We start from the raw sequence: 14526 nt of genomic DNA, 5'->3' as shown, positions 1-14526 counted from the left end.
GTGGGAGGGCTGTAGGTGTGATTTTGGGTAATTTATGGAGAAACCCATACTGCAGCAGCTGGAGTGTCTGAGACATATGGCTTGCACACTGCGCGTACGAGTTGGCTTTTATGAGCCAATCGTCTAGGTATGGAAACACATGTATGTGTTGCCTTCTGAGGGGTGCTGCCACTACTGCTAGACATTTTGTGAACACTCTTGGGGCTGTAGTTACCCCAAAGGGGAGAACGTTGAATTGATAATGTTGACCTTCTATTGTGAACCTGAGGTATTTTCGGTGAGCTGGATGTATAGGCATGTGAAAATATGCATCTTTGAGGTCTAATGTAGCAAGAAAGTCGTCTTGCTGGAGTAACGGGAGTACCTGTTGTGGAGCAATCATATGGAAATGCTCTGAGAGTATGTATTGATTCAACGGTCTGAGGTCTAGTATGGGTCTGAGGGACCCATCCTTCTTGGGAATTAGGAAGTATAGAGAGTATACTCCTGTTCCTTGGTGTTGAAGAGGGACTAGCTCTATGGCTCCCTTTTGTAGCATGGACGTGACCTCTTGTTGTAGCAGCGGGATGTGTTCTTTGGACATAGGACGTTGTTTGGGTGGTATGTTGGGTGGAGTAGAAGTGAGTTCCAGGCAGTAGCCATACTGGATAATTTGTCTCACCCACCCGTCTGTGGTGATGGCGTTCAAGACTGGTAGGAATTGTGTTATTCTGCCTCCGACCGGTGTTAGGTGGTCTGGAGGGAGTGTGATGAAGTCACTGTTTGTTGGCAGTGGAGGCTCTGGTGTTATTACCTCCACGCCCCCTGCCTTTGTTATTGTTGTCCCTATAACCTCCTCTGTTGGAGCCTTTATTAAAGGAGCTCTGTGTGTTACTTTTGAATGTAGAGGAAGTTTGTGATGTGTTGCCTCTTCTTGAGCTCCTGTAGGAGGAGCGACAAAAAGAACTTCTATGTTGTTGAAACTGAAGTGCGCCCATTAACTTAGCGGTTTCAGTATCGTTTTTCATTCTGTCTAAAATGGTATCTACTGCAGGGCCAAACGGGAAATCCTGGTTAACTGGTTGGGTGAGGATGGTGGATTGCACCTCGTTTTTAAAACCAGAGATGCGTTGCCACGCATGCCTGCGTAATAATACGCTAGTATTAATAGACCTGGCTGACGTATCGGCTGCGTCAAGCGCACATTTAATGGAAGCATTAGTTATAAATTTGCCTTCCTGTATGATGTCATTAGCTTGAGCTTTAAAGGGTTCTGGCAGGTGTTGCAGTAAACCTTCAAGTTGGTCATAATGTGCTCTATCGTAGCGTTCTAGTAGAGCTTGTGTGTTTGCAATCCTCCAGGAATTTGCGGCCTGTGAGGCTACTTTTTGCCTGAGGCTTCTAAAATCTTAGACTCTTTGTCAGGAGGGGGAGCATATCCTGTTTGTGAATCAGCTCTCTTTCAAGCGTTTGCTACTACCAGTGAGTCTAAAGGCAGCTGGGATTTAATATAAGTAGGGCCTTTTGTTGTGGAGCTTTTTTCGGCTCCGCTGCCGCTTTCGGGTCGGTGACCTGTTTCCGTCGACGTCCTTTGTTGGTTTTACAGTCTTTTTTGGTTCGGCGACCTTCGGTTCGACGACCTGTTTCGGATCGACCGGAGTCTTCGGTTCGATTCGTTTGGTGTTTGGGCATGTTTTTTATGCTCGACGATCTTTTTCGGCTCGATGTTCTTGGTCAAGTCAACAGCTTTTTTGGGGTCGACTGGTTTTTTAATGTGATCTTGTTTTTGGTGATCGACACCCTTTTTAGGCTGGGCGGCCGTCTTCGGGTCGAGTATTATTTTTGGATCAACGACCCTCTTTGGTTCGAGAGGTTTCGGCTCGATAACCTTTTTGGGTTGGACGGCCTTCTTTTGTTCGATACCTTTCTTCGGTTCGATAACCTTAGGGTCGACAACCTTCTTCGGTTCGACGACCTTCTTGGGAAGAGTCTTGCTCGTTCCTGGGCTATCAGAAGGCGTATGTCTGGTCTTCAGAGCCGAGCCGGAATGCAGGGTCTCTGAAGGAGTTTGTTGATCTCGGCTAAGGCCTTTAGGAGATGCCTCGACTGGAGCCTTCTCTTTCGGTATAATCGAGGTTGAGGGCTGGGTACTCACTTTTTGCCCGGACGTGATCTGGTCATCGGAGTCCGACTGGTCTTCGACTTTGACTATTTCTAGATCAGAGTCAGCCACTTCCGGGAGGTCGTGGTCGTCATTAAAGATGTCCTCCGGTTCCGGTGATTGCCGCTGCATCTCTTGCCTAGCGGCCCGTCAATTCCGAATAGTCTTTTTCGAACGGAATTGGGCACACGCTGGGCAATTTTGTTCGTTGTGCTCTGGAGATAAGCACTTGTTGCATACTGAATGTTTGTCAGTATGTGGAAATTTGGAGTGGCATTGTGGGCACCTTTTGAACGGGCTCCTTTCCATCAACGGAAGGAAGCTCCACGTGGCTTCGAAAAGGCCCAACGGCCCGCATCGACGACCAGATCGAGATGGAAAGTTTGGTCGAGTCAAGAAGTACCGAGCGAGAACAATACAGTCGAGGTAGAAGGCCTTTAAGCCTTAGAAAGTAGTTTAGTTTCAGTTCCGAAGTTGGAGTAGAGGATAAGCATCCGAACCCAGTGGCGGAAAAAAACAATCCGACGGTGGAGAAGATGCCCATGCGCACTGTAGTCCAGGGTAGGAGTCACCTATCTCGTGATACTTCGAAGACTCTTCCAGGACAAGAAGGTGCAAACATCCGGACCCAACACTAGGCGGCGATCTATGCACAAGATATGAATTCAGCAGCCCACATGCCTCGAACCAATAGTTTACAATAAGGCCACTAGGGGGACAAAATTCTTGTTTGATGGGAATGTGGAGGATAAAAGATGGCTACCAATACTACAGTTCACTTGGACTAGCCAAAACAATACATGTATATAGGAAATAAATATGAAAACTTGCCTCTCTGCTCTCTATAACGAGCTCACTAACACATCGCAAGAACATGTTCTCTCCTTGACTATCTTTCTCGTCTCTGCAAAATAAAGAATGTCAAAGTCAGCAAGTAAGCTTTCCATCAAACATCTTTCAAAAGTTATCATTAAGGTAACAAAATGAAAAGCGTATATTTTAGGAGCGTATAATTTAGGACGCCTTCTTTTCAAGACCTACCTGAGAAAATAAAAGTATTGAAGAGCCTCTCTTGGATCTGTTGACTCAAATTTGCGGGTATAGAGCATCAGCAATCGAATGAAATTCAGACGTCGCATGTAGGGGGGATCTCCAGCTTCTTGACTTACTAAAATACACAAAATAAAAGGGAATACATACCAACTATTTTATGTATGAGTCATAAGACCATTACATGGATTGTAAAATAGCAAAACAATTTGTAGCAGACAAGATCCTTTCAATTGTCCTTATTTTTCTAAGAAGTAAAATGCCAACCCCACATCTGCTTGCTTCAAGTCCAAATGCTGTTAGTGCAGTGTCTTCTGAAATGCAACACACAAAGCAATTAAGGCAGTCCTAGTCTCTGTCACACACTGACTCTAGTAACTCATGCATCTCTTTACACATGGACCTTAAGGTACATATAGTTACAACATGCATGAACGGTGCCACATATTGGGGATAATGAACATAATGCAGAGTAAGTGCAATGCCTTTTTATGCTTGAAGTTGAGAAGAACAGAGGAAAGGAATGGCGCATACGGGCTCCTCTCTAAAAACATTGCCTCTTAGGTAGGGATATCCACCCCTGCTCTAATGTTATCTTTTTTTAAATTCTCTACTAAAACCTCTGTCACAGAGCTTAGAAATGAGTGATAAAGCCATTGCCTTATCTCTTCAAATGTCTATATTGATGTCAACTACTGCACGTTTGTTTACCTCGCTCTTTATGTCTCACTTTGGTTAATGATTGACCTACAACTGGCTTCTAATTTTGATTAAACAACAAACCAATGAGTGCTACTAAAATAGACTGCCTGCATTCAAATAACACTTTGGACTCCTATCGGTTCCTGTACTATCAAGTGCGCAGGAGAGAGACAGCTACTCCTGAGGAAACTGACAATTCTCTGTGCATTGTGACTGGTGATCAGCCATGTTTATTTTGCTTCAACCTCAGCAGCTTTTAACACTATGGACTACCAAGAGCTACAATGAAACTGGGATTTCCAGTTTTTGATGTGTGACTCTCTAAAATAGTAATGCAGAAAATATGGAGGTCCGGACGTTCCAAATCATCTGAAGGGGGCTCCAGACAGTCTGTAGGTTGGGCAAAGGTATAAAGGATATGAGAAATTGTATTGTGCATCATTGAATAGTCAAAATGCATGTTAGACAATCTGAAGAAAAAGAGGGTGTCAACCATTTGCAGATGATGAATAGTTAGAAAGCTTTGAGCCACCCAGGGAGTGTCTAGGAAAGCATGGTTCAATCTGATGAACTTATATTTAATAGCTGGAGCATCTATTAGACTCAGAAGATGAACGCCTATTACACTAGTGCAGCAGCTCAATCCTCTAGATGTAGGGAGGTAGATTCAGATTTCATTTACATGGTTTGGAGACCTACGGATGATATGGGGCAGAAGTGATCCAATCTAAGCTTTTTCCTAGTGATAGGAAAAGAAAGGAATGGACACATCATAGCAAAAGACTGGATATGCCTGACTGCTGCTACCCGAGGAGGATTGTGTTGTCTACAGTGCCATAGGTGGTGGACGAGGAAAGGATTACTTTGGCAGTTTCTATTCTTTTATTTTCCATGCCTAATGATAGCAAAAAGTATTCTCGTGTTTGCCAAGGCAGTGTCTCTCTCTCTTGAGGGACAGAATCGGGACTGCTAGTTATGAAGGTAATTAAGTTTCACATAATGCTAAAGTTGTCTCATTACCTTCCTATAGAGGATTCTACTGACGAAAGGGAAATATGGCACTGATTGGGCCATTAGTCAGTTTGTTTGGGTCGGCATAGTATTTATTTATTTCAGTTGAAGAGTGGTGTATGGGAGAGAAGGGAGGCAATAGTCACATTAGTTGTTTCTGCTGTGATAGGGGATTTTAGTTTTGAGGCATGGGGAAGAGCAAAGCTCTACCAGAGACTTAGAGTCTTTAGTTATGGAGGTATAAGCAGCAGGGGGCAGAGTTTATGCCACACTGGAGTGACCAGGAGGCACGGAAGACCAATGACAGAAGATGAAGGAGAGTTGACAGTGACCTTGTCGCTGCAGCTGTGAGGACCAGGTGATTCTATGGAGTACCAGGAGCCATTCACAATCTGTCCCATGTCGGAAGACGAGAACCAGGGGATCTGTGTCCGGGGGAGCACAAACCAGCCTTGGCAGCATCAACAGATGTGGCAAAAGAAGAAGGTACAGTGTTGGGACCAGTAAGTTCCAGGGGACTCACCACAGGCAGGAGAGTCAGTGGAGGCACCGAGCAAGCAGGTGAGCCAACTGAAGCCAAAGAACTCCCTCAAGAGGACCTCGAGCAGCTTACCAAGGAGGAAGGCCCATGGTGCAGAGGATGCGGTGAGGACGAAGATCTTAGCAGGAAAAGATGCTGGAGGGTAGACCTTTTTGTAGCCTGAAGATCTTGGAGGACAGAGTCAACAAGCCTTGGCAACAGTAAATTGATGCGGTGCACAGGGGTTTGGTTCCAGCGGTTCCGATGAGAGATACTAGCCTCAAACTTGCTGAGAAGACCATGCAGGCCTTGAGGGAGTTGCAGAGCCACCACCAGTATTGCTGAGCCTTACGGAGTCCATGGGATCTCAGGGGAGCAGCAAAACGGTCAGCTTCATTTCGGTGCCTGCTGATGCACGAGAGTGACTCCTTCACACCAAGGGAGGTTACTTCGGGTGTCTTTGATGCCCACAGTCCTGGAGAGGAACCTGGATGAAGCACAAGCGACGGCAACGCAGAAAACTGACAGGACGATGAGACCAGGAGCAGCAGGAGTCTTCCTTGATGCAGTCTCGGTTTCTGGCGAAGTCCAAGGTGCCCAGACGGTTGAAGTTGAAGGGGTTTTGGATCTCAATCTTGTCCTACGACGAATCTGAATAGACATCTACAGGTAACTCCTTAAGTACCATAGGGAAAGGGTTGAGACGATTAAGGTAGGGGCTGGCAGAGGGAAGGATCCTCCCATTTCCTCTGTCCAGTTTGGCCCCAGAGTGTAGGATCCAACGTCTCTCTGAACTGGTTCCAACTGGAGTATGCGAGGACAGCACCAAATGTGCCCTTCAAAGCAGTCTGGTGGTGCTGGCAAGCACCACCGCCCCATCCCAATACACTAAATCTGTCTGGGAGGTGGTTACACCTCGCTGTGACAGAAAACCTATTATTCTACCTTCCGCTGCTCGAGGTCAGCTCAGCAGCAGGAGGTCAGAATCCGGTCTGTGGTCGGCAGCAGCACTAGCTTGCTGTTAGACTGTGGAAGGCTGGTACCACGAATACAGTGGGCTCCCTAGGGGAGCGCTTCAGTACGTGGCATCCTACATCCTACACTGGAATCAGTGTTGGGGTAGGATTCTAACATGTTTGATAGCAAACATGACCGGTTTTGGTGCAGCCAATATATAGTTAGACATCTTGCAATTGACTTGATGTCCACTATATTTATTAAATGGCTCACCGCCCTTACAAAGCTGGAGAATCGACTCCAGGGTTTGCAGGGGTGTCTTGCTCATGCAAGGCACCCTCACACTTATAACCAAGCACCCTGCCTTCAGGATTGAAAGGCCTACCTTAGGGGTGACTTATAGTTTTTAAGTGCAGTCACCTCAGATATAAGGAAACGTATATCTGTGGTGAGTGGTGCTAGCACCAGCTCACACAGGCTGCAATGGGAGGTCTGTAGTCACAGTTTTAGAGGTCTCTCATGGGTGGCATAATAAATGCTGCAGCTGATGGGACACCCCGGGTGTACCTATGCCTGGGGTACCTTAATACCATATACTAGGGATTTTGAAGGGTACACCAGTAGCCAATTAGGAAGGTATCAAAGTACTTACCATAGTCCAATTTAGGGAGAGAGCACTGAGACTGGGGTGCTGATTAGCAGGATCCCAGTCAGAAAAGTCAGAAAAACAGCATGACCCCAGCAAAAAGTGAGGGTGAAAGCAGATCCTACTTTCCAACACTCCCCCCACCCCCCACTCCCCACCCAAACAAAAGGAGATGAGACTAACCTTACCCAGTTGAGTCTTCATTTTCTAATTGGAAATATCTGGAGAGTCCATCTGCATTGGCATGGTTACTCCCAGGCCTATGTTCCACTGAACAGTCCATCCCCTGTAGGGAAATGGACCACCTCAAAAGTTTGGGATTTTCACCCTTCATCTGTTTAAGCCATAAGAGGAGCTTATGATCTGTCTGAACAATGAATTGAGTGCCAACAGGTATGGCCTCAACTTCAAGGCCCATACCACAGCAAAGGTCTCCCTCTCAATAGCTGTCCAACGTTTCTACCTGGAGGTCAACCTTCTGCTTATAAAATCTACTGGTTGGTCCTGGTCCTCTGCATTAAGTTGTGATAACACAGCTCCTACCCAGATCACAGAAGCATCTGTCTGGACAATGAATGCTTTGGAGTAATCAGGACTTTGCAGAACAGGAGCAGTGCACATGGCTTGCTTCAGGTCATCAAATGCCTTTTGACAGCTAACTGCTCACTGAATTGTCTTAGGCATTTTCATGGAGGTGAGATCATTAAGGGGAGTCACAATGGAACCATATCCCTTAACAACACTCCTGTAATACCCAGTCACGCCAAGAAAGCTCTGACCTGAGCCTCCGTAGTTGGAGCAATCCAGTCCTTGATGGACTGGATTTTGCTCTCCAATGGCTGAACGTGGTCTCCACCTACCAGGTGACCCAAGTATACAACCTTACTCTGCCCGGTCTGGCAATTTGTGGCCTTGATAGTGAGGCCTGCCTTTTGCAGGGCTTCTAGAACATTTCTGAGGTGGACCAGGTGATCCTCCCAGGTAGGACAAAAGACAGCAATATCATCTAGATAGGCTACACTATAGGTTTCCAGACCTGGTAGGACTGTGTTCACAAGCCTCTGAAATGTGGCAGGCGCATTTTTCAGACCAAAAGGCATTACAATAAATTGATAAGGACCACCCCGGGTTTAAAATGCTGTTTTTGGCTTGGTATCCCCAGCTTCTGACTTGCCAGTAGTCAGGTCAAATGTACTTAGATACTTGGCTGAAGCCAAAGTATCAATACGCTAATCAGCCTTTGGAATTGGATGGGCATCAGTCCTAGTGACTGCACTGAGGCCCCTGTAATCCACACAAACTCATCTCTCTTACCATCTTTGGTTTGAGGTTTTGGTACCAGGACTACTGGACTAGCCCAAGGGCTATCTGAAGGCTCAATGAACCCCAGCTTCAGCATCTTTTGGACCGCAGTCCTGATGCTGTATCCGACATGTTCAGGCTGTCTGTAGATTTTATGCTTTACAGGCAGACTGTCACCTGTGTCCACGTCATGGGTACACTAGGTGGTTTGACTGGGAGTCAGAGAAAACATGTTGGCAAACTGATCGAGGATGTCCTCAATCAGCTTGCTGCTGGTCAGTGATGCTGCCTGCTAAGGGTACTCCATCAGATGACCCATCAGCAGGGTCCTGAGAGAGGAGATCACTTTCTTCCTCCTGTCCCTCATTAGTGGACATGAAAACGCTCAGGTTAGCCCTGTCAACAAAAGCTTTAGGCTGTTCACATGAAGTACCCTGTGGGGACTTCAAGGAGTACCTAGGTCAAACAAATAGGCAACCGTACCTTTTTTTCTCAAGAACGGGGTGGGGCCACTCCACTTGTCTTGGAATGCTTCTGGTGCCACAGGCTCCAACACCCACACATTCTGTCCTGGCTGGTAAACAGCCAGTACAAGCTTTTGGTCATGTCAAGCTCTCTGAATCTCCTGCCTGGGCTTAAGGTTTTGGCTGGCCTTCTGCATGTACTCAGCCATACGTGCACGCAGGCTAAGGAAATAGTCCACAATATCCTGTTTAGGAGATTTGAGAGGCTGCTACCAGCCCTCCTTAACCAGACACAATGCCCCCCTAACTAGATGTCCAAACAGAAGTTCAAATGGGCTGTAGCCCAACCCCTTCTGAGGAACCTCTCTGTTGAAGAAGAGAAGGCAGGGTAGTAAGACATCACATTTTTGCCTGAGCTTTTCTGGGAGCCCCATGATCATACCGTTGAGGGTCTTGTTGAACCTTTTAACAAGCCCAGTGCACTGTGGATGGTAGGGTGTGGTAAACTTGTAATCTACTCAACACTCTTTCCACATGGCAGTAATATAACTAGACACGAAGTTAGTACCTCTGTCAGTTAAGACCTCCATAGGGAAACTCACTCTGGAACACACACCCACAAGGGCCCTGGCCACTACAGGAGCTGTAGTGGTCCTAAGGAGAAAAACCTCTGGATACCTAGTGGCATGGTCCACCATCTCTAGGATGTAACTGTGCCCAGATTCTGTTGGAGGGTTTAAGAGACCAACAATGCCTAGCCCTACCCTCTCAAAGTGAAGCCCAACCACTGGAAGTGGAATTAAGGGGGACTTTGTAGTGCCACCTGACTTACCACTGGCTTGGCAAGTGACACAGGAGCGACAAAACTCCTTGGTGTCTTCAGACATGTGGTGCCAGTGAAAATGAGGGACAAGACTTTCCCAAGTCATGCTTTGCTAAGGATGTCCTGCAAGGGGAATGTCATGTGCCAGGGATAGAAGAAAATCCCTGAGCTTATGAGGTATTATCAACCTCCTGGTGGCACCAAGCTTGGGGTCTCTACATTCAGAGAATAGGAGCCCATCTTCCCAACAGATTCAATGGGAGTCACTGACACTCCCTGCCTCCCCTAGCAGCAGCTTGCTGTTTGAGCTGCTCACGAGAGGGGCAGGATTTCTGCTCCAAACTCAAGTCTGCCCTAAGAGGGCTACCTGCCCCCAAGAACTCTGCCTGGTCAGGCCCAAGTACCTCTGAGGCAGTTTTTTCACCGGAACGGAGATCATCTCCCTTCCTGCACCTTCTCTAGGGAGCCAGTTGGTCCATTATTTCAGGATCCAGTGCTTCTTCTGTGCTTCGCTGTTTGGCCTCAGCCCTGGGACAGCATATGCACTGGCAGAGTTTCCCATCATATCGCCAGGTGTCCTGAACTCCATTTCAGACCAGGCTGAAGTTTATAAATTATATCCCAACAGACAATCTACAGGTAGGTCTGGAGTGACTACAACTCTTTTAGGGCAAGTTACCCCTCCCCAACTGAGATCAACAACAGTCAAAGGAGTGATCAGTCCTGACATTGCTGGTGTTGGTCACTTGGTACAGTTGTCCAAGTATGATCTGTTGAAGTGACACACGTTTCTCTGTCACAATGGTGACACTGGCCCATGTGACCCTGTAAGCCATAGCTTATTTTCGAATAATCAAAGTGTGTTGTCTGTATTTGCCCAAGCAAGTGGAACTTACAAGTAAAAGAGGCAAAGATACATGCCACTTTCATAGACAAGGACAGCCTGAATGGGGGTTCTGAGTAGGTCAGAACCCACTACAAAGCCCAAGGTTAACCCTACTAATCCCTTGGGAGCTGTACTACCAGTTGTACTGGTGCTAGGGGGGGGCTAGTTGCCTTAGAGGCAGTGGTAGTAGCTTCCTTGGTACTGCCCTTAGGACTGGCCTATGGCCTTTTTCCTTACACAGGTAGCACCAAACTTTATTTTTAGAGTAGGTGGAGTTTTGGGACTCACCCCCAGAAGCAAGTTTTTGGGGACCTTGTGAAAACTCCTTTGACTTTATTTTTCTCCCCTCTCTTCTCTTGGGATTTAGAAGAATCTTGCTTCTTCTAGTCACCTTCACCACCATGCTTTTTCTGCTTAACCCTGGTGTGAATCCATTTGTCTGCCTTCTTTCCCAATTCTTGGGGAAGGATCAGAGTCCACCAGGTACCGTTCAGTTGTTGATTCTGACAATTAAGGATGTGCTCACTTATCAACAAATTGTACAATCCCTCATTGTTCTGTACCTTAATTCCATTAAGCCAGCCTACCAGAGCCTTAATAGCATTGTCCATGAAATCAATCCAGTCTTGAGTGTGTGCCTTCTGATTATCCCTGAACCCAACGCTGTATTGTTCAGAGATTAAGCCAAATCCATCTATGAGGGCACTCTTCAAAACGGAGTAGTTGTCAGCTTCCTCTTCCCTAACAGTGAGGAGCTTGTTTCTACCTTTGTTAACAAAGGAAAGACAGAGGATGGCTGCACACTGCCCTTGAGGGACCTTTTGAACTTTACAGGCCCTCTCTAAATCAGTGATCCATTTATGGATATCATGCCCCCTCCTGGTAAGGAGGAACTATCCTGGTCAGGTTCCTAGTATCAAAGGAGTCAGGTAGTAACCCCACCACTAAGCACCTCTTCGAGCTGCTTATCCTAGATGACCACCAGAATCCTGATAAGTCAGAGGAACAGGACAAAGTGGGTGGGGATGCTGCAGAGGATGGGTGAGGAGGGGTTTCCCCTTGTGACACTAATTCTGAGCAGGACAAGGAGGAGTCTGATGACTCGACCTTGGTGAACTCTGATCTCCCGGGGAATAGGGCAGCAAATGTACCTGGAGGTAGGTCCGCCTTTGTTCTGCCTGGGAGGGTGCAGGGGTGGTCTAGGTCCTCTTCTGCTAATTCCAATGCTTTAGGAAATTCCATAGTGAACTCCATCTCTAGCAAGAGGGAGGACTCTTTAGAGACGGAATTCTACCTGATCAAACTTGAGAGAATTAGACTCAAGCTCAGGCAAGAATAGTTGGCCCTTGAAAAAGAGACCCCGGAGGTCCAGAGGGCTAGTAAATATTTGACATTAGTGCTGCCACACGGAGACTCTAGGCTCAAATTGTTCCTAGCCATCTGGACCTCCATGCATGCTCAGCCCATGGGAGACCAGTGGTGTACCTATACCCCGGGTACCTTAGTACCATATACTAGGGACTTATCAGGGTATACCAGTAGCCTATCTGGAGCATACCCATTTGTAGGAAAGTAGGATTAGCAGGTTCCCAGTCAGACTAGACAGAAAAACATAATGACACCAGCAAAAAGTGGGGGTAACCATGAAAGCAGATCCTACTTTCCTACACGGACGGATAGAGGATGCATGACAGACAGATAAGGGATGCATGACAGACAGATAAGGGATGCACGACAAACAGATAGGGGATGCACGACAAACCGATAGGGGATGCACGACAAACCGATAGGGGATGCACGACAAACCGATAGGGGGTGCACGACAAACCGATAGGGGGTGCACGACAAACAGATAGGGGGTGCACGACAAACAGATAGGGGGTGCACGACAAACAGATAGGGGGTGCACGACAAACAGATAGGGGGTGCACGATAAACAGATAGGGGGTGCACGACAAACAGATAGGGGGTGCACGACAAACAGATAGGGGGTGCACGACAAACAGATAGGGGGTGCACGACAAACAGATAGGGGGTGCACGACAAACAGATAGGGGGTGCACGACAAACAGATAGGGGGTGCACGACAAACAGATAGGGGGTGCACGACAAACAGATAGGGGGTGCACGACAAACAGATAGGGGGTGCATGACAAACAGATAGGGGATGACGAACGAGGACAGGAAGCATGACGGACCGAGAGAGGAAGCATGACGGACCAAGAGAGGAAGCATGACGGACCAAGAGAGGAAGCATGACGGACCGAGAGAGGAAGCATGACGGACCGAGAGAGGAAGCATGACGGACCGAGAGAGGAAGCATGACGGACCGAGAGAGGAAGCATGACGGACCGAGAGAGGAAGCATGACAGACGGAGAGAGGAAGCATGACAGACGTTGAGAGGAAGCATGACGGACCGAGAGAGGAAGCATGACGGACCGAGAGAGGAAGCATGGCGGACCGAGAGAGGAAGCATGACTGACCGAGAGAGGAAGCATGACTGACCGAGAGAGGAAGCATGACTGACCGAGAGAGGAAGCATGACTGACCGAGAGAGGAAGCATGACGGACCGAGAGAGGAAGCATGACGGACCTAGAGAGGAAGCATGACTCACCGAGAGAGGAAGCATGACTGACCGAGAGAGGAAGCATGACGGACCGAGAGAGGAAGCATGACGGACCGAGAGAGGAAGCATGACGGACCGAGAGAGGAAGCATGACTGACCGAGAGAGGAAGCATGACTGACCGAGAGAGGAAGCATGACGGACCGAGAGAGGAAGCATGACGGACCGAGAGTGGAAGCATGACGGACCGAGAGAGGAAGCATGACGGACCGAGAGAGGAAGCATGACGGACCGAGAGAGGAAGCATGACGGACCGAGAGAGGAAGCATGACTCACCGAGAGAGGAAGCATGACGGACCGAGAGAGGAAGCATGACGGACCGAGAGAGGAAGCATGACTCACCGAGAGAGGAAGCATGACTGACCGAGAGAGGAAGCATGACGGACCGAGAGAGGAAGCATGACGGATCGAGAGAGGAAGCATGACGGGTGGGGAGAGAAAGCATGACGGTGGGGAGAGAAAGCATGACGGTGGGGAGAGAAAGCATGACGGGCGGAGAGAGAAAGCATGACGGGCGGAGAGAGAAAGCATGACGGGCGGAGAGAGAAAGCATGACGGGCGGAGAGAGAAAGCATGACTGGCAGAGAGAGGTTGCATGACGGACGGAGAGAGGATACATGATGGACAGAGACGATGGATGACGGGCGGAGGACGGACAACAGATGGCAGCCAATTGACAGATGGCAGGCGGACAGATAGCAGACGGACGGATGGGTGGATGGATGATGGGTAGATGATTGACGGATGACAGGTGAATGGATGGCGACTGATGGACGGATAGAGGACAGATGACGGGCGGATGGTGGACGACAGATCGACGAATGGATGACGGACGGCATAGCTGACTTATAGGGTCTGACGGACAGATGACGAACGAATGATAACTGATGGTCTATGACGCCTGAGGGATGGACGACAACTGACGGACAGACAGACGGAGGATAGAGGAGAGGGCTGGTGACCCTGTCCCTATGTTGTTTTAGGGTTGCTAGCTGAAGAGGCTGCAAAGCAAGCTCCTCCTTGAATGTTAGCTTAGTCTTCGGAGGCAGATGCACGGATGGTTTTGATGGTAACAGCTTTATTTTCAAAACCTCAACTGCGGATGTTCCAAAAATACCCATTCAAGTATTGGAGTTTGAACAGCTAACAATAAAAAAACAAACTACATTTTCATTCATATAAAAAGATAGCAGGATTACCAGAGTAACGTATTCAGCAAATGAAGACGCTCACTTAATTTATTTAAAAGTAACAAAAAAAACTCACAATCCCTGTGAAAAAAGACATAGCATTCATCATTGGTGAGAGGGGCTAGGCTGGTTTATATATAATTACTTACTTATATTACAACTCTCCCAGCTGTAATAATGCATTTATTCCCAATATCTCGCTTATTTCA

At 47.7% G+C, this 14526-nt stretch overlaps 1 protein-coding gene across 1 annotated transcript in view; it reads right to left on the bottom strand.

Moving 5' to 3' along the window:
• Window positions 1–14526, bottom strand: part of NUP93 (nucleoporin 93) — a 567849-nt gene that overhangs the window by 133466 nt on the left and 419857 nt on the right. Inside the window, exons 14-15 of the mRNA XM_086947697.1 lie at window positions 3182–3308; window positions 2972–3044 (exon numbers count right to left, since the gene is read on the bottom strand). Of these exons, the coding sequence (XP_086803823.1) occupies window positions 2972–3044; window positions 3182–3308 (200 nt within the window). The remainder of the gene's footprint in view (window positions 1–2971; window positions 3045–3181; window positions 3309–14526) is intronic.

Source organism: Lissotriton vulgaris, chromosome 12, assembly GCF_964263255.1.
Source record: "Lissotriton vulgaris chromosome 12, aLisVul1.2, whole genome shotgun sequence".
In the NCBI taxonomy this organism is placed as follows: Eukaryota; Metazoa; Chordata; class Amphibia; order Caudata; family Salamandridae; genus Lissotriton; species Lissotriton vulgaris.
The sequence above is the reverse complement of the archived record's forward strand: the minus strand, read 5'-3'. Positions and strand labels throughout refer to the sequence as shown.